At 46.4% G+C, this 20,863-nt stretch overlaps 1 protein-coding gene across 1 annotated transcript; it reads left to right on the forward strand.

Moving 5' to 3' along the window:
• The first annotated feature begins 654 nt into the window (after nucleotides 1-654).
• Nucleotides 655-3,235, forward strand: LOC124652609 (serine/threonine-protein kinase D6PK-like). The gene is made up of 2 exons (XM_047191645.1): nucleotides 655-1,587; nucleotides 2,018-3,235. The coding sequence occupies exons 1-2, from the start codon at nucleotides 725-727 to the stop codon at nucleotides 2,883-2,885; spliced, it is 1,731 nt and encodes a 576-aa protein (XP_047047601.1). The 5' UTR covers nucleotides 655-724; the 3' UTR covers nucleotides 2,886-3,235.
• The last annotated feature ends 17,628 nt before the right edge of the window (nucleotides 3,236-20,863 follow it).

Genomic DNA, 20,863 nt, shown 5'->3' on the forward strand with positions numbered 1-20,863 from the left:
GCCTTGTGAGCTCGCGGGCAAGGCAGCTAGCTGTGCCAGGTTGCAATGCTCCCCCCTTCCCTTCTTCCTCCCTCTTTCCTCCCCTCCTCTTCCTCCTTTGGGGATATCTTAAAGATTCCCTTTTGTTATTAATCTCCGCGCTTCTGGCCCACCCCGCCCTATTTTTGTGGGTGATGCTGCCGGGTGGGGGGCTTGTGATCTCTAGGCCGGCCCTCTTTCTCCTTCTTCTTCTTCTCTCGGTGGGGGAGCCTTTTGGGGCGGCGGCGTAGCAGGGGCGGCCGGATGGGTGGATCTGCCCACCAGAGCGTAGTTGTAGCTCTTGCTGTGTGAGTCTGCAGCAGCCTGCAGGTGATTTCTTGGTCCCAGGAAGGATTCCTGAAGAGATTTCGCCCCTTTTGATTTGCGCGTGGGGATTTTTCTTGTCTGCGGTGCTTGTTTTCTCCTCGTCTTAGTTCGCTTTGTTGTCGCGGCAGTTGAGCTGTCCATCTTACCTGGTCCGGTCGTTTAGATTTCTTGGAATGTTTCCGATCCTTTTGCGTGTTTTGGTTGGTGAGAGAGACTAGGCTGTTGGGCGATTTGTGTGGGTATATTGTATAGCAGCATGTGACGAACAAACCCTAATTATTATTCTGTTGTTTGGTTTGCAGGTTAGGCCGTTGGGAATTGCTCGGTCAGTCCTACACTGGGTACTGAGTTGTTTGTTCGCTGATCAGCTGTCCAGTTCATGTCTTCTGAATCTGCTCCCAAAAGCATGCACGAGCAAGCGGCAAAGCCCAAGGAGATGGGGGAAGATGGCAGGCAACGGTCTGCTGCTGCTGAGGAGATCTCGGTGGAGTCGCACGAGCAGCTGGAATCTCCAGCTTCTGTGTTGGAGAAGGATACCTCGGGCCTCTCCTCGGATTCCGGGGATGTGCCACTAGCCCCGGACGGAGATTCTGGCGAGCTAAAGGAGAAGAAAGACTCCGATTCTAATGAGAATCCGGAAAAGAAGTCATCGCAAAAGAGTAGCATGAGTGATAGCTTTGCTTCTGCTAAAGTGAGTGATGGGACAAATAGTTTGGGTAAGACCAGTGGTAGTGCCAAGACGAGTGGACGGGATTTCACCGAGAGTGGCAAGAGCAGCATGTGCCGTGTGAGTGCCAGCAGTGACTTGAGTGACGAGAGCTCCTGCAGCAGCATGAGCAGTGCCACCACTAAGCCGCACAAAGGGAATGATTCGAGGTGGGAGGCCATCCAAGTGGTCAAATCCAGGGAAGGTGTTCTTGGTCTGAACCAGTTTAGGCTGCTCAAGAAGCTGGGCTCTGGTGATATTGGCAGTGTGTACCTCTCTGAACTGAGTGGAACAAAGAGCCACTTTGCGATGAAGGTGATGGACAAAACGTCTTTGGCGAGTCGGAAGAAGCTGCTTCGGGCGCAGACTGAGCGGGAGATACTGCAGTCCCTGGATCATCCATTTCTACCAACCCTATATACTCATTTTGAGACGGACAAGTTCTCGTGTCTGGTGATGGAGTTTTGCCCTGGAGGCGACTTGCACACCCTTCGACAAAGGCAGGCTGGAAAACATTTTTCAGAGCAAGCAGCAAAGTATGCACTCCTTCCTGCTATCTATGAGTTCATTGTGAATGATTTGTTGATTACATGGGCCTTTTTTATTAGACGGTTTATTATGTGTCTTGCCTACTGCTTAACATTATTTCACTATCTTTTGTGATTATATTGACTTGTCAGGTTGTACTTGACATATGTAAGTAGTTTTACACTCTAATTAATACTTAACAAGTTTATTGTGCATGTACTAATCAGGAAAGGGCAGTATGTCCTAGATAACTAATATGTTCCATGCCATGATATAGTGTATAGTTTAAATTGCTATGATTAAGAAGTGGATCATTATTAGATTTCACGGGTTATGATAGGCATGTGTTCTTTTGAGCAAATTTTGATTTGCATAACAAAGATGTGCTGACCAGCCTTTGCTAAAGAATTTACCTCAAATCTGCACTTGATGTTTCAGGTTCTATGTTGCAGAGGTGCTCCTTGCATTGGAGTACCTGCATATGCTTGGGATTATTTACCGTGATCTGAAGCCTGAAAATGTCCTGGTTCGGGAGGATGGCCACATCATGCTGACAGATTTTGACCTCTCTCTTCGTTGTTCAACGAGCCCAACCGTGATCAGGGGAGCAAACCCTGCCCTGGATGCTCTGCAGAGGAACAATGCAGCATACTGTGTGCAGCCTGCTTGCATTCAGCCATCGTGTGTTGTTCCAACCACATGCTTTGGTCCTCGATTCTTCTCCAAGTCCAAGTCCAAGTCTAAATCCAAGAAGGAGAAATCAAAGCCTGAAGTCGCAAACCAAGTGAACCTATTCCCTGAGATGATCGCTGAGCCAACTGATGCCCGGTCCATGTCCTTTGTGGGCACCCACGAGTACTTGGCCCCAGAGATAGTGAAAGGAGAAGGCCATGGCAGCGCGGTGGATTGGTGGACCTTTGGCATATTCTTGTATGAGCTACTCTTTGGCAAGACCCCTTTCAAGGGTTCAGGCAACCGGGCTACGCTTTTCAACGTTGTCGGTCAGCCCTTGCGGTTCCCAGAGTCCCCGCTAGTGAGCTTCTCAGCAAGGGACATGATAAGGGGACTACTGGTCAAGGACCCGCAGCACCGGCTCGGGCACAAGCGTGGAGCTACAGAGATAAAGCAACACCCCTTCTTCGAGGGTGTGAACTGGGCTCTCATAAGATGCGCGAGCCCTCCGGACATACCGAAGCCTGTAGAGCTGGACTGCCGCCCGAAGCAAGCCCCATCAGCCAATGGAAAGGTCGCACCGGCTTCTAACCAGAAGGGCTCAGATAACTACCTAGAGTTTGAGTTCTTCTAGGCCTTTTTCGTGGCACATGGAATCGGACGCAGCGCATTTGAGCTGGCTGGCGCGGCGCAGAAAGAGAAGAAAGATGTAGAGCTCCTCTTGGCTGGGAAGGTACACTCGTTTGTTGTAGATTGTAAGAGCTCGTTTCTGGAGCCCCTGCCCTGCCCCAAGTTTCTTTTTTCTTCCATTGAACTTGTTAGCTCTAGTCAAATACTCTCTTATGCATGTTAATTGTGATTTTTCGGAAAACCGCGTATGGTACTCTTTGAAGGATTTGATGAGTACTTGTTCAAGCTGTCAATGTAACCGCTATTTGTACCTTGTAACTGATGTTTCTTCTTCATTGATCGCTCATCGCTGTCTGTTCCTGAGTGTTGCTGAATGATGTACCGTCATAACTGACAATGCAGTTACTTGTTAGTTGTTACCATCTCACCATCGGCCCTGTTGTATGATTGCCGATTGTGACTTGTTGAGAGTAGAAAACGTGCACATCTACGAGTTGCTGATTGTGACATACTGATGCTGATCGATCCGAGAAACTGTCCGTTCTTGCCTGGTTTTATTGTCTCCGGACGTATAATGCCAGTTCTCCCCATACTCCCATGTCGTATGCTCTACGTCCTGCATACTTCAACATTATGTATGTAACTTCCTTGCAGAAGGAGAGATCTGGAAGCGATCTGGATTTGCTTCAACGAGAAGCACGAGTTGGTTGCTGCAATTAGCCAATTACGGCGTATCACCACTGTAGTACTGCCAGTTATTCCCGCACTCCTTAGAGCATCTCCACCAGAGGCCCTAAATAGGCGCCCCAAACGGGGGCGCCTGCACAGCATCCTTCATTTGGGGGAGCTGCTTCCACACCGGAGCCCCCAAACAGACGGCCTCGATAGGTAATTTGAATTTGAAATCTCAAACATAACCATAAAAACTCGAATAAGTCTATGAATAAGAAGTTTGGGCCAACACACGGCCACCAAATTCGAATAAATCTACGAATAAGAAGTTCGGGCCAACACACGGCCATCAGATCGCCGTTTCCGGCGCAAAAAGGGTCACATGATCACACGAAGGAGGTCACGGGCGGCGCAACCTCGACGGCTTCCTCATCGGCGGCCGGCGGCAGCTCCGTCGTCGCAACAGGATCCACGGTCGCCGGTGGGGGCATGAACGTGGAGGGTGCCGGCGTACATGAACGGGGACGGTGCCGGGGGAGACATGAACAGAGACGGTGCTGGGGTAGACATTGACGTGGACGGTGCCGGGGGAGACGCCGACGCAGCTCGCGCCGCCATCACCTCTTGACCGATGCGCTCGCGGTACATCTCGTGCCACGTCCGCGCCAAGGGGTCCATCTTCTCCATGTCGGCCATCAAGATCTTCGATTCTTGAGACATTTTGGCCAACGAGAGCTGCGTCGCTTCGTTGGTGGCCTTCATGGCAGCGGCGGGAGCTTCCATCTTCGCCGCCTCCACCCTCTCCCTCTCCAACTCGATCTTGGCGTCTTGCTTGTCGAGGATGGCCTTCCACACGACGGCGGCTCTATCGGCAGCTTTCCTTGTTCTCCACCGAGAAGGAGGTGATCATCTTCTCGATGGAGGCGTCCATGGCTACCAAAACCGGCGCCGCATTCTCCGTCGGCCTTGGCCTTCTTGTTGCCAATGGGGGCCCGGTGGAGGCGCCGGCTGGATCGACCGGCCCATCTTCCCCGTCCTTCAAGAGAGTGGATAGGAGGTCGTCCCGTTTCTTGCAACCTTGGAGCTTGTTGTAGCAATGCATAAACGGGAAGTCCTTGTCGTCGTTCATGTGCTTGTACATATCGAGGGCATCGCGCATCTAACAACATATGATGCAAAACAATGAAACAACACTGATCATCAATTCATATACATCATCAATTCATATGCAACAACATTGATCAACAATTCATATGCACCAACATTGATCATCAATTCATATACATCATCAATTCATATGCAACAACATTGATCAACAATTCATATGCAAATAAGATAGAGATCATACCCAATCGACCATCGTCTTGCTGCTCTCCTTCCGTGCCTTGATCTTCTCGTAAAAGCCATGGAGCTTGCTACACGCCGCCTTGATCAAGTTCCAACGGTGAGAGAGGGCACCCTTGTTTCGGTTCATCTCCATGGTGGCGTAATCACCATAGTTCTTCTTCTATTTGAAACAATCGAGAATGCGCTTGTAGTACTTGCCTCCGGTTTGGTTTGCGCCGGTGATGGGGCAAAAACTCACTTGCTTCCACGTCTCGATGAGGCATTCATCCTCCAAGGACCTCCACCTGGTACCACGAGTGCCGGTGGACCGTCCACGCGTCCTCCTCACGCTGGCGCCGGTCTCGGCGTCGATCAGCTCCTCCTGGACTTCCTCCTCACCTCCATCCTCGTCGGCCTCTTCTTCGTAGTCGTCGACCGGGGGTTCGTAGGCATGGCCGCATATGATGCCATTCATGATCTCCTCCTCGCCGGCAAACTACACATAAAGTTAAACTTTCAGTCGCCGCTGATACGCCCAAACGTATCTATAATTTTTTATGTTCCATGCTACTTTTATGATGATACTCACATGTTTTATACACATTATATGTCATATTTATGCATTTTCCGGCACTAACCTATTGACGAGATGCCGAAGAGCCGCTTGTTGTTTTCTGCTGTTTTTGGTTTCAGAAATCCTAGTAAGGAAATATTCTCGGAATTGGACGAAATCAACGCCCGTGGTCCTATTTTTCCACGAAGCTTCCGGAAGACCGAAGAGGATACGAAGTGGGGCCACGAGGTGGCCACACACTAGGGCGGCGCGGCCTGGGCCTTGGCCGCGCCGGCCTGTTGTGTGGGGCCCTCGTGTGTCCCCCTGACCTGCCCTTCCGCCTACTTAAAGCCTTCGTCGCGAAACCCCCGCACCGAGAGCCACGATACGGAAAACCTTCCGCAGACGCCGCCGCCGCCAATCCCATCTCGGGGGATTCGGAGATCGCCTTCGGCACCCCGCCGGGAGAGGGGAATCATCTCCGGAGGTCTCTCGCATCGCCATGATCGCCTCCGGATTGATGTGTGAGTAGTCCACCCCTGGACTATGGGTCCATAGCAGTAGCTAGATGGTTGTCTTCTCCTCATTGTGCTATCATGTTAGATCTTGTGAGCTGCCTATCATGATCAAGATCATCTATTTGTAATGCTACATGTTGTGTTTGTTGGGATCCGATGAATATTGAATACTATGTCAAGTTGATTATCAATCTATCATATATGTTATTTATGTTCTTGCATGCTCTCCGTTTCTAGTAGAGGCTCGGCCAAGTTGATACTTGTGACTCCAAGAGGGAGTATTTATGCTCGATAGTGGGTTCATGCCTCCATTAAATCCGGGACAAGTGACGTAAAGTTCTAAGGTTGTGGATGTGTCTGTTGCCACTAGGGATAAAACATCGATGCTTTGTCTAAGGATATTTGTGTTGATTACATTACGCACCATACTTAATGCAATTGTCTCGTTGTTTACAACTTAATACTTGAGGGGGTTCGGATGATAACTCGAAGGTGGACTTTTTAGGCATAGATGCATGTCGGATAGCGGTCTATGTACTTTGTCGTAATGCCCCGATTGAATCTCATAGTACTCATCATGATATATGTATGTGCATTGTTATGCCTTCTTTATTTGTCAATTGCCCAACTGTAATTTGTTCATCCAACATCTGTTTATCTTATGGGAGAGACACCACTAGTGATCTGTGGACCCCAGTCCTATTCTTTACATCTGAAATACAATCTACTGCAATTGTTCTTTACTGTTTTTCGCAAACAATCTTCCACACAATACGTTTAATCCTTTGTTTACAGCAAGCCGGTGAGATTGACAACCTCACTGTTACATTGAGGCAAAGTTCTGTGATTGTGTTGTGCAGGTTCCACGTTGGCGCCGGAATCTCTGGTGTTGCGCCGCACTACACTCCGCCACCAACAACCTTCAACGTGCTTCTTGGCTCCTACTGGTTCGATAAACCTTGGTTTCTTTCTGAGGAAAAACTTGCTACTGTACGCATCACACCTTCCTCTTGGGGTTCCCAACGGACGTGTGTTAACTGCACGCATCAAGCACTTTTTCTGGCGCCGTTGCCGGGGAGATCAAGACACGCTGCAAGGGGAGTCTCCCACTTCCAATCTCTTTACTTTTTTTTTGTCTTGCTTTGTTTTACTTCATTTACTACTTTGTTTGCTGCACTTAAACAAAACACACAAAAAAATTAGTTGCTAGTTTTACTTTATTTACTGTCTTGCTCTCTATATCAAAAACACAAAAAATTAGTTACTTGCATTTACTTTATCTAGTTTGCTTTATTTACTACTGCTAAAATGGGTACTGTTGAGAATACTAAGTTGTGTGACTTCACTAGCACAAATAATAATGATTTCCTATGCACACCTATTGCTCCACCTGCTACTACAGCAGAATTCTTTGAAATTAAACCTGCTTTACTAAATCTTGTTATGAGAGAGCAATTTTCCGGTGTTAGTTCTGATGATGTTGCTGCCCATCTTAATAATTTTGTTGAACTATGTGAAATGCAAAAGTATAAGGATGTAGATGGTGACATTATAAAATTGAAATTGTTTCCTTTCTCCTTAAGAGGAAGAGCTAAAGATTGGTTGCTATCTCTGGCCTAGAAATAGTATTGATTCATGGACTAAATGTAAGGATGCTTTTATTGGTAGATATTATCCTCCCGCTAAAATTATATCTTTGAGAAGTAGCATAATGAATTTTAAGCAATTAGATAATGAACATGTTGCTCAAGCATGGGAGAGAATCAAATCCTTGGTAAAGAATTGCCCAACCCATGGACTAACTACTTGGATGATCATCCAAACCTTTTATGCAGGATTGAATTTTTCTTCGCGGAACCTATTGGATTCTGCTGCTGGAGGTACCTTTATGTCCATTACTTTGGGGCGGCAACAAAGCTTCTTGATGATATGATGATAAATTACTCTGAATGGCACACGGAAAGAGCTCCACAAGGTAAGAAGGTAAATTCTGTTGAAGAAACCTCCTCCTTGAGTGATAAGATTGATGCTATTATGTCTATACTTGTGAATGGAAGATCTAATGTTGATCCTAATAATGTTCCTTTAGCTTCATTGGTTGCCCAAGAAGAACATGTTGATGTGAATTTCATTAAAAATAATAATTTCAACAACAATGCTTATAGGAATAATTCTGGTAACAACTATAGGCCATATCCTTATGCTAATGGTAATAGTTATGGGAATTCTTACAACAATAATAGGAGTGTACCCCTGGTCTTGAAGCCATGCTTAAAGAATTTATCAGTACACAAACTGCTTTTAACAAATCTGTTGAGGAAAAGCTTGATAAAATTGATATTCTTGCTTCTAAGGTTGATAGACTTGCATCTGATGTTGATCTTTTAAAATTGAAAGTTATGCCTAATAAGGATGTTGATAATAAAATTGTTACTACAGCAAATTCCATCCAAGTTAGAATTAATGAGAGTATAAGATTGATGGCTGAATTGCATGCTAGGTGGGAAAGAGAAGAAAATGAAAAACTTGTTAAAGATAATGTAGCTAAAGTATGGACTATTACCACCACTAGTAATGTTAATGATTCACATGTTGCTACACCTCCTACTATCAATGGTAAAATAATTGGTGTTGGCAATGTTTCTACTCCTAATGCAAAGCGTGCGAAATTACCTGAAACTGCTAAAACTGCTGAAATTGACAAAACTGCTGAAATTTTTCAAAATATTGGGGACAATGATCCCATTGCTGTAGATAATAATGGTTTAGACTTTGATGATTGTCACATCTTTGAAGTTATAAAGTTCTTACAAAAGCTTGCTAAAAGTCCCAATGCTAGTGCTATTAATTTGGCCTTTACAAAACATATTACAAATGCTCTCATAAAAGCTAGAGAAGAGAAACTAAAACTTGAAACCTCTATTCCTAGGAAGTTGGAAGATGGTTGGGATCCCATCATTAAGATGAGGGTCAATGCATGATTTTGATTGTAATGCTTTATGTGATCTTGGTGCAAGTATTTCTGTTATGCCTAAGAAAATTTATGATATGCTTGACTTGCCACCATTGAAAAATTGTTATTTGGATGTTAATCTCGTTCATAATGCTATAAAGAAACCTTTGGGGAGGATTGATAATGTTCGCATTATGGTTAACAATAACCTTGTCCCCGTTGATTTTGTTGTCTTGGATATTGAATGCAATGCATCTTGTCCCATTATATTGGGAAGATCTTTTCTTCGAACTGGTTGGTGCTACCATTGATATGAAGGAAGGTAATATTAAATATCAATTTCCTCTCAAGAAAGGTATGGAACACTTCCCTAGAAAGAGAATGAAGTTACCTTATGATTCTATTATTAGAAAAAATTATGATGTTGATGCTTCGTCTCTTGACAATACTTGATTCACACTTTCACGCCTAGCTGAAAGGCGTTAAAGAAAAGCGCTTATGGGAGACAACCCATTATTTTACTTCTGCACTTTTGTTTTATATTTGAGTCTTGGAAGTTGTTACTACTGTAGTAACCTCTCCTTATCTTTATTTATTGCATTTTTGTGCCAAGTAAAGTCTTTGATAGTAAAGCCAATACTAGATTTGGATTGCTGCGCAGAAACAGATTTCTTGCTCTCACGAATTTCGATATGCCTCTCTGTAGGTAACTCAGAAAAATCTGCCAATTTACGTGCGTGATCCTAAGATATGTACGAAACTTTCATTCAATTTGGGCATTTTCATCTGAGCAAGTCTGGTGCCACTTTAAAATTCGTCTTTACGAACTGTTCTGTTTTGACAGATTCTGCCTTTTATTTCGCATTGCCTGTTTTGCTATGTTTGATGGATTTCTTTGTTCCATTAACTTTCAGTAGCTTTGTGCAATGTCCAGAAGTGTTAAGAATGATTATGTCACATCTGAATATATGAATTATGCACTGACCCACTAATGAGTTTGTTTCGAGTTTGGTGTGGAGGAAGTTTTCAAGGGTCAAGAGAGGAGGATGATACAATATGATCAAGAAGAGTGAAAAGTCAAAGCCTGGGGATGCCCCCGTGGTTCATCCTCTGCATATTTTAAGAAGACTCAAGCGTCTAAGCTTGGGGATGCCCAAGGCATCCCTTCTTCATCGACAACTTATCAGGTTCCTCTAGTGAAACTATATTTTTATTCCGTCACATCTTATGTGCTTTACTTGGAGCGTCTGTTTGCTTTTATTTTTGTTTTTGTTTGAATAAGATCGGATCCTAGCATTCTTTGTGTGGGAGAGAGACACGCTCCGCTGTTTCGTATGAACAAATATGTTCTTAGCTTTATCTTTAATGTTCATTGCGAAAGTTGGACTATTTCATTCATTGTTATATGGTTGGAAACGGAAAATGCCGCATGTGGTAAATGGTTTAATGTCTTGAATAATGTGATAATTGGCAATTGTTGTGCTCATATAGATCATGTTTAAGCTCTTGCATCATGTACCTTGTACTCATTAATGAATAACTACATAGAGCTTGTTAAAATTTGGTTTGCATGATTGATCTCTAGAGTCTAGATATTTTCTGGTTGAGGTGTTTGAACAACAAGGAGACAATGTAAAGTCTTATAATAGTTACAATATGTTCATATGTGAGCTTTGCTGCACCTTTTATACTTGAGTTTGCTTCAAACAACCTTGCTAGTCTAGCCTTGTATTGAGAGGAATTCTTCTCGTGCATCCAAATCCTTGAGCCAAATACTATGCCATTTGTGTCCACCATACCTACCTACTACATGGTATTTCTCCGCCATTCCAAAGTACATTACTTGAGTGCTACCTTTAAAATTTCTATTCTTTGCCTTTACAATATATAGCTCATGGGACAAAAAGCCTTAAAAACTATCGTGGTGAAGGATATGTACTTATGTGTCTTATTTCTTAATAAGTTGCTTGTTGAGCGGTAACCATATTTCTGGGGACGCCATCAACTTTTACCTTTGTTGAATATCATGTGAGTTGCTATGCATGTTCGTCTTGTCTGAAGTAAGGGCGATTTTCATGATCAAATGGTTTGTGTATGCATACTGTTAGAGAAGAACATTGGGCCGCTAACTAAAGCCATGATTCATGGTGGAATTTCAGTTTGGACAGCTAATCCTCAATCTCTTATGAGAAAATTAACTGTTGTTGAATGCTTATGCATTAAAGAGGAGTCCATTATCTGTTGTCTATGTTGTCCCGGTATGGATGTCTAAGTTGAGAATAATCAAAAGCGAGAAATCCAATGCAAGCTTTCTCCTTAGACCTTTGTACAGGCGGCATAAAGGTACCCCTTTGTGATACTTGGTTGAAACATATGCTATGCAATGATAATCCGTGTTAATCCAAGCTAATTAGGACAAGGTGCGAGCACTATTAGTATACTATGCATGAGGCTTGCAACTTATAAGATATCTTATACATAACACATATGCTTTATTACTACCGTTGACAAAATTGTTTCTTGTTTTCAAAATGAAAAGCTCTAGCACAAATATAGTAATCAATGCTTCCCTCTGCGAAGGGCCAATCTTTTACTTTATTTTTGAGTCAGTTTGCCTATTCTTTCTATCCCAGAAGCAAACACTTGTATCAACTGTGTGCATTGATTCTTACATGTTTACCTATTGCACTTGTTATATTGCTTTGTGTTGACAATTATCCATGAGATATATATGTTGAAGTTGAAAGCAACCGCTGAAACTTATATCTTCCTTTGTGTTGCTTCAATGCCTTTACTTTGAATTTATTGCCTTATGGGTAACTCTTATGCAAGTCTTATTGATGCTTGTCTTGAAAGTATTATTCATGAAAAGTCTTTGCTATATGATTCATTTGTTTACTCATTATCTTCATCATTGCTTCGAATCGCTGCATTCATCTCATATGCTTACAATAGTATGATCAAGATTATGATAGCATGTCACTTCAGAAATTATCTTTGTTATCGTTTACCTACTCGAGGGCGAGTAGGAACTAAGCTTGGGGATGCTTGATACGTCCCAAACGTATCTATAATTTCTTATGTTCCATGCTACTTTTATGATGATACTCACATGTTTTATACACATTATATGTCATATTATGCATTTTCCGGCACTAACCTATTGACGAGATGCCGAAGAGCCGCTTGTTGTTTTCTGCTGTTTTTGGTTTCAGTAAATCCTAGTAAGGAAATATTCTCGGAATTGGACGAAATCAACGCCCGTGGTCCTATTTTTCCACGAAGCTTCCGGAAGACCGAAGAGGATACGAAGTGGGGCCACGAGGTGGCCACACACTAGGGCGGCGCGGCCCGGGCCTTGGCCGCGCCGGCCTGTTGTGTGGGGCCCTCGTGTGGCCCCCCGACCTGCCCTTCCGCCTACTTAAAGCCTTCGTCGCGAAACCCCCAGCACCGAGAGCCACGATACGGAAAACCTTCCGCAGACGCCGCCGCCGCCAATCCCATCTCGGGGATTCGGGAGATCGCCTCCGGCACCCTGCCGAGAGGGGAATCATCTCCCGGAGGTCTCTTCATCGCCATGATCGCCTACGGATTGATGTGTGAGTAGTCCACCCCCGGACTATGGGTCCATAGCAGTAGCTAGATGGTTGTCTTCTCCTCATTGTGCTATCATGTTAGATCTTGTGAGCTGCCTATCATGATCAAGATCATCTATTTGTAATGCTACATGTTGTGTTTGTTGGGATCCGATGAATATTGAATACTATGTCAAGTTGATTATCAATCTATCATATATGTTATTTATGTTCTTGCATGCTCTCCGTTGCTAGTAGAGGCTCTGGCCAAGTTGATACTTGTGACTTCAAGAGGGAGTATTTATGCTCGATAGTGGGTTCATGCCTCCATTAAATCGGGACAATGACGGAAAGTTCTAAGGTTGTGGATGTGCTCGTTGCCACTAGGGATAAAACATCGATGCTTTGTCTAAGGATATTTGTGTTGATTACATTACGCACCATACTTAATGCAATTGTCCTGTTGTTTACAACTTAATACCGGAGGGGGTTCGGATGATAACCCGAAGGTGGACGTTTTAGGCATAGATGCATGTCGGATAGCGGTCTATGTACTTTGTCGTAATGCCCTGATTGAATCTTATAGTACTCATCATGATATATGTATGTGCATTGTTATGCCTTCTTTATTTGTCAATTGCCCAACTGTAATTTGTTCACCCAACATCTGTTTATCTTATGGGAGAGACACCACTAGTGATCTGTGGACCCCGGTCCTATTCTTTACATCTGAAATACAATCTACTGCAATTGTTCTTTACTGTTTTTCGCAAACAATCTTCCACACAATACGTTTAATCCTTTGTTTACAGCAAGCCGGTGAGATTGACAACCTCACTGTTACGTTGGGGCAAAGTTCTGTGATTGTGTTGTGCAGGTTCCACGTTGGCGCCGGAATCCCTGGTGTTGCGCCGCACTACACTCCGCCACCAATAACCTTCAACGTGCTTCTTGGCTCCTACTGGTTCGATAAACCTTGGTTTCTTTCTGAGGGAAAACTTGCTACTGTACGCATCACACCTTCCTCTTGGCGTTCCCAACGGACGTGTGTTAATTGCACGCATCAGCCGCCGGTGTCTACGATGCACACAACACATAAAAAGTAAGGAAATACACCTTGTCCTAGACCATGGACACGCCGGACGCGCTGCCGAACACCTGGTGGGTGTGCCTGTCGTCGACGGGGAAGAGGTGGCGGGGAAGGCCGGTGCCGTCCGTCACGTGGCCCTGGACCTCGGTGCGGCGCAGGTCAGGCGAATCATTCAGGTCAGGGAAGCAGAAGGCGCCGCTGCCCCGAGCCGTTGAATCCGGCGAGACGGCGCGTTGTTGTCGACGGTCATGTCGCTGTCGCCGAACTCGGGGGAGTAGCGGGCGCGACCGTCCATCTGCGACAGCCACATCTGCGAGATCGACGGCGCGTCCGCGGTGTACCTCGCGTAGTAACCCGGCGACGACGGGGAGCTCGAGATGCTGTTCAGGCCGCCGCCCAAGCTCAGGCACGCTTCCGCAGAGGCCGCCGCTTTCTTTGCTTCGAGGGCGGCGATGCGGCGCCTCCTGCGGTCGGCCGTGATGAAGGCGCGGCGGTCCATCTCCGTCTCCCACTCCTCATGCGGCATGGTCGCCGGCTTCTCCTTCGGCGCTACGGTGCGCGTCTTCGGCGGCACCTTCGTTGGCGGCTTCGCTGCCTTCACCGGAGGCTTTCTCTTCGGTGCCATGGCGCGGCGACGAGGGTTTTTTCGGGTTGGAGGCTGGATGGGAGATGGAGCGGCTGGCGGGAGAAATGAGCGGCGGAGGGAACGGGGTTTTGGGGGAGAAGATGTTTTTTTGTTGTGCGGCTGACAAGCGGCTCCCACGCCCAAAATTTTCAGCCCCGCGAGGCGCCGGCGCGCCCGATTCGCGCCCTTGGCGAAGGGGCCGGCACGGGGTTGCCGGCGCTTCTATTTGGCTCCAAAAATCGCCGGCGCCGTTTGGGGCGCGCCGGTGCGAGCCCATTTTGGCTCCCGGCCCCCAAATTGCTATCGGGGCCGCTATCGGGGGCGCCGGTGGAGATGCTCTTACGTGTCCTCAACATTGAAAATGGGCTAAACCTGGTTATTCTTCAAATATCACCAAGGTGTATGCGCAGGGTAGATGATTTGCTAGTGATGAAATTAAGTTCAGGTTATGGGGAGGCCATTTTACGATTGATCATCATTGTAAATTTTGGTTTTTCTTTCATTGATTATTTCTAGGGGTTTCAGTAACAGATCCAAAAAATAGTCAAAGATTAGTGATGTGAATTGTTTTCAATTTTCACGTTGGACAGGCTTGTTTTCATATGACTGGGTTCTATATCGAAAAAAAGAGTCTGATGATGTTTTTTTGGATTTCTCCAACATTAAATTATGTTTGTTGTAGTGCAATGGGGCAAATTAGGGTTTATTAAAATGTATTTTTTTAATAGCGGCCAAGTTTAGTCAAGAAATATATGGGGTGAAAGGTTGATGTCCAAATTAATTGTGTCGTTTATTTTTTTTGAAAAGATAAAAAAGGAGAATATCCAGAGAAATGTAAAATCTTAAAAGTGAAAAACGAACAGCATAATTATTCCCTGGAAAGCCAAAAATGACCAAAAAAAGGGGATGGTTCGTCCACAACGACTTACCATTCCGCTATCAAGAGTATGAACCTATATTTACAAAGATCTCTTGCCCATAAAAGTTATATCTATTGGCTCGAGGTGAACATTTTTTTTTGGTTGGATTCAACCAGGTGTCTATGATAATAATACACCATTTATACTAAACTTTTTTATTTTGTATAGTTCACTTTATCGACCTATGAACATAACTAGTATATCCTTTTATCTATTCAGAATAATTACAAATCAATGTTACTAAAAATACACTATCATCAAACTATATTCTTGTAGTCAGAGCTGCATTATTTTTCTTTGAGATATATTGCCACTTATAGAGATATCGGTCAATTGTTTCCCCCTGAATATGAAAAGATAAAATGAACAATTACTTGCTTTTGTGCCTCCACTGTTTAATTTCCGACTTGCATGAATTATAGTGCATATCAATTATGTGTGTTTTAATATCCTTAAATCTCTTGGCAGATCCGCCAGAGTGCAAGATATAATAAGTATCTTGGTAGAGGTTTCTTGTGTAAGGAAATAGATAATTCTAGAGTATATAGCTAATTTTGAGAAGATTGTCATCAAATTATAGGTGATGTTGCTTCAGTAATTTTATCATGGCTATTGTTTGAGCTCTTCAAGCCTTTTTCCTGGTTCATGAACTCCGGGACAGCGCATTTGATGTAGAGGTCCTCTTGGTTGGTTGGTAAGATATCCTCGTTGTTGTAGATTGTAAAAGATCTCGTTTCTGGAGCCCACCCCGCCCCAAATTTTTATTCTTTTTCCTCCATTGAACTTGTGCCCTAGTCAAATACTCACTATGCGTGCTAATTACGATTTTCCGGATACTGCATGTGGTACTCTTTGAACGGATTTGATGAGTACTTGTTCAAGTTGTCAATGTAAGCGCTACTTATACCTTGTAAGAGCATCTTCAACAGCTTTTGTATATTTGAGCAGAATTGGTAAAAGCTTAGAATATAGCAATTTGCTCCAAAAACATTGCTCCGGTAGTTTTTGTATAAGTGATTGCCCATCAATTTTTTTTGCCAAGCTTGCTATCCTTGCACCTCCACTTCGTGTATATTTACAAAGTCTAGCGTCCCCTCGTAAAACTTCAAGGGACGACACACGAGTGGCCAACCACCCGCAACTGATATTTCTGCACATGCATGACCCGTGACCTCGCTGCCCGCCCCGCCGCCCACCCAGCCGTCATTTGACCCTGGCGCCGCCTCCCTCGCGTGCTACGAGGTTCCCCGACCCCTGCTCATGCCCCCTCGCACATCATCGAGCCTCCATCGCCGCCCCTGAGCTCCAACGACGCCCATCGATTCCGACGAACATCGCTCGATTCAGGCAGGCGCGGTCGATTTCAGCCAGCTCTAGCGTTGGCGGGGTCCTATCTGCCGTCCATGTGGATGTCCACCGTCTGCCACAGCCTCCAGCACCGTCTCCTGCCCGACAACGCTCGATTTAGGCTGGCAGCTAGGCTAGGTACTGGCTGTGTGTGCGTGGGCGCAGGTGAGCGTGCGCAGTTGTGAGCGGCCTTGCTAGGTGTGACGAGCGGCGGTGAGCGTGGGTAAAAGGAAGAGAGTGGGGAAAGAAGAAGAGATGAAAACAATGAAAGAAATAGACCAACTGCAGATGTGGGGTCAAGCCAAGGAAAAAAATAGCGTGCTATAATAAAATAGTGTGGGTCTAAAAATACGCTATTAGCATGCTATAGCGTGCTACTACCTCCGTCCGGATTTAATTGACGCAGGCACTGTGCATCGTATAGGCTAGCGCTGTGTAGCCTCCGCGTCAATCTAATCAGACCGGAGGGAGTATTTAATAGCACGCTATAGCATCGAAATAGCGTAGCGTCGGCTCTCCAGATATGCTATAGCGTGCTATTAGCGTTAGAATAGCGCGCTATTTTTTTCCATGGGTCAAGCTAGCCAAAACTGGGCATTCTAGTGTTAGATTACTATTATACGAAGGCTAGCAAAGTAAAAAAATTGTTGGATTGCTAAGCCCTCCCTCTCCTCTTATTATATCCACATTTTACCAATCCATTATATAAAGGCTGTTGGAGATGCTCTAACCGATGTTTCTTCATTGATCACACATCGCTTATTCTGTTATGAGTGTGTTGCGGATGCTTTTATAACTGGCAGATAATGTTGTTGTGGCTTGTTACTATCTCACCAATCATTATATAAAGGCTATTGGACATGCTCTAATTTATATGCCTTGTTTTTTCATAGAGCCGGTTGGGATGATTCCGTGACCAACATCCCCCAGATCCATCAGATTTCGCTAAAATGTGGGCCGCCTGTCATCCCAACATTCTCCCATCCGACACAACATTAATTTTGTGCTATTGCAACATGGTCACATTATTTTAATTTCTAGACCGAGGGAATACACGTCCATTGTTTTTTGAATTTTGAAGTCACTGATTGATAGGAATAACCGATCCGTTCTGGAAGATGAAGTTGGTGCATGTAAACATTTATGTAACGTAGTCCCATGTGGCAGTGTGATACTCTGATCATATGTAAATAGGAGTGTGTGTAGTAGGGTTTATGACATGTCATCAGCTTGGAAGGAACAGAGGGACACGTCACAGGACTGCATGCAATTCAGCGCTGCAAGTGCGTCGTGACTCGTGAGGACTACAGCTAGCGGTCAAAGCGCGTCACACCTGTGCAACAAAAGCTCTGCTGCCAAGGCCGGATGCAGTAGCCAAACTAGTCTCGTTTGTGTTGATTGCAATGCGTGTGACTTTCAGCCTTCCAAATATGGTGTCTGTGGCATCGTCGTCTCCCAGGGCACGTCTGGGAGTAACCTCCGTATCTTGCAATCGAGAACAGAGCAGAAGAACAAATGATGCTGAAGATTGTGCACACAAAAAGAACAAGAACATGTTCGAGCACCAGATTGCCAACAACCACTTTCGGAGAACAAATGTAACCACAATTTTTTTGCAAAACTAAGAAAGCCCGTTAATTACTAATGCAACATATATTACCTGCCATTTGATCTGACGCAATAGCATGCGCGAGATAACTACAACAGTCCAAGTTAGCATCGAATTTCTGCTTGCTAGCTCTAAACCTCTCACTAAGAAGCAACTAAACACCTACGTACTTAACTGGCCAGTGCATGCATAGATCGTTCTCGGCCATGAACTAGCTGTGGCGCTGATCAGCTCACAAAGCTCTTCCCTAAAACCTAGCTAAGCTAGAACTAGAAGCCACATTAACCTAGACATGAAGCTCCTAGCACGACGCCAGGAGCATCATGCAAGCTCCGCAGCAGCCGCCGATGCAGTCCACGCAGACGCCGCAGTCCACGCCGCTGCAATCCACGCCGCCGCAGTCGCAGCAGCAACAGCAGGAGCTGAAATCCTCGGCGCTGCAATCCACGCCGCCGCAGTCGCAGCCGCAACCGCCGTCGCAGCAGCAGCAGGAGCTGAAATCGCCGCCTTCGGCGCCGAACCCGCTGTAAAAACACGGGCCACCGCTTGGCCCGCAGTCCGGCCATCCAGCACAGACGCAGTAGCCGCGGCGGCCTCGTTCGAGATCACCGCCGCCGCTCGTCGACGCCGACGACGCCGTGGCGGCGCCCCTGGACGCGGTCACCGGCACCGGGGCCACCTCGCAGCCCTGCCTCGTCGTGGACGGTGCGGCCGCGCTCCTGTCCGCCATCTCCTGCGCCGGCGCCTTGCCGTCGCCTCCCTTCGTGCTCGAGGATCCGCAGAGGAACACCGCGACGCAGACGGAGAGCAGGGCCGCGCCGAGCAGCGCGAGCCACTGGGCTGGCCTGAAACCGCCGCCGGCCGCGACGTCGACGACGACGACGAGGACTCTCGGCATTGCAGCAACGCGCGCGATCGACGGCCGGGAACCGGACGGGTGTAGTGCGAGTGATGAACTGGTGATCGCGTTCGGCCGGATTTGCGGAGAAGTGGTCTCGCTCCCCTCTCTCTGTGCTGTGCTCGAGCGGTGCTCGAGCCGTGAGCTGTGGCACACTGGTTTATTACCTTCCTTTGGGAATTCCGCTTAAATCACGACATTCCGGATTGGTCATGGCCTTTTGGTAAGGTGAATTAATGGAGACTTTAAGCCTGCACCGTCCGTCGGGGAGCTATTTCCGGCATGGTGACGCGCGAATCGCTAAAGCTTGCAGTGGCCGAAGAAGGCAAGCCGAGCTCCGACGTCCAAGCCCAGATTCGTGACTGATCGAGCACGATGCTTTTTTCGACTACAGATACAAAGTGTTGTGCCTACGGCTGTGACCTGTGATCAGCATGGGAGGGGCAGGAGAACACGACTCCGTCTCAGCGTTGCATCATGTTCATCGTGACCACTGCAGCTAGCGGTCCAAATTAAAGGGCGGTCAAGTCTCTGCTAGCGCCATTGCACGCGGAAGTGCAAGAAAAGCTTTGCTGCACAGGCCGGATGCATTACCCGAACGGCCTTTCTGGTGTTGAATCTGAATGCAATCTTGGGAACGTCTGGGTGCAACCTTGAATGCAATCCTAAATGTGTGTGTGCGAGCCATTCAGCCTTCAAAATATGGCGCCTGTAGACCTCGTGTCACAGACCCAGGAACATCAGGGACTCTGGGTGCAACCGTGCAAACATGCACATGGAGATGTACGCGCGAAGTGACACTTTACTTCCTTAGACATCTCTAACCAGTCCCTTATAATCTATTAGAGGAGTAAAATTTGGCCGAAACCAAACCAACGGATCCCTTAAAAATTTAGAGAAATACAAATTATAATAGTTAGTCCTCAAAACCAGCCCAACGGCCAGCTCTGCTCTCCCACCCGCGGTGGTACCTTCCCGCTGTTTCCCCCATCCCGCCTCCGCAACCCCGTTGAGCCTTTCTATTGGGTTTACACCATCGAAATCGTCTATCGTGCCCAAGGTTTTGGCAAGGAAGAGATTGGGGATCAAAACCGGTGTGAATCGCACAAAATTGGTGGTGAATACCAGCGACAAGGGTGTGGCGAAGGTCACCTCGGCGGCTAGGCATGGCCACGCGTCCTCCACTTGTTCTGGCCGGCACTCGGCGGCAAAGGAAGCCCACGGAGGCCATGAAGATGCTCATCGAGGCGGCAGAAAATAAGGAGAAGAAGAAGAAGGCGGCAGCCGCAACACCCAAGGCTACTCTGACTCCAGCATCCACTACAACTTCTCCAGCCTCCTCTGCGCCTTGTTGGCATGGGCGTCTGGTCGCTCGAGCTGCCGACAAGGTCGACGCCCGCCAAGTGCTCGGGGTAACATTGCCGCGGTAAAGTTCTTCTCTTTTCTAGTCGGCGTTCACGATATCTTTGGCCACTGGTGTAGTGGTAGTTCTTGGTCACCGATGTTGATGTTTGCTTCCGACGGTTATGATTGCCGCCGGTAATCGTTGGACGCCAGTTCTAATGTTTGCCGCCAGCGGTTTTTGCTTTTTTTTTGGTTTATAGGGCGGATGAGTTGGAGGTGACCGACTTCATGAGTCATGACACAATTTTAATCAGGAAACACGCCTATCCTTGATGATCTTTGGTTTGATCAATTTCAGGATGTGGCCGATGAGCAAGTGGCGGCCGAGGAAGATGAAGAAGTGGAGCCAGCCTATGAAGAGGTGGCCAAGGAAGATACACAGGGGGCGAAGAGGCCGAGGACGCAAAACTATGGCATGGCCGAAGATATTGCTCTTTGTCATGCTTGGATGAATGTGTCTCCTGATGCAACCTCGGTGGACGCGGATCAATC

The sequence above is a fragment of the Lolium rigidum genome, chromosome 5 (genome assembly GCF_022539505.1).
Source record: "Lolium rigidum isolate FL_2022 chromosome 5, APGP_CSIRO_Lrig_0.1, whole genome shotgun sequence".
In the NCBI taxonomy this organism is placed as follows: Eukaryota; Viridiplantae; Streptophyta; class Magnoliopsida; order Poales; family Poaceae; genus Lolium; species Lolium rigidum.

Bases quoted from the DNA above. Each gene is read 5' to 3' on its own strand.
- LOC124652609 (XM_047191645.1), top strand. From the start codon at position 725: ATGTCTTCTGAATCTGCTCCCAAAAGCATGCACGAGCAAGCGGCAAAG. The intron at 1,588-2,017 runs GTATGCACTCCT...TTGATGTTTCAG, and splicing joins TTTTCAGAGCAAGCAGCAAA to GTTCTATGTTGCAGAGGTGC.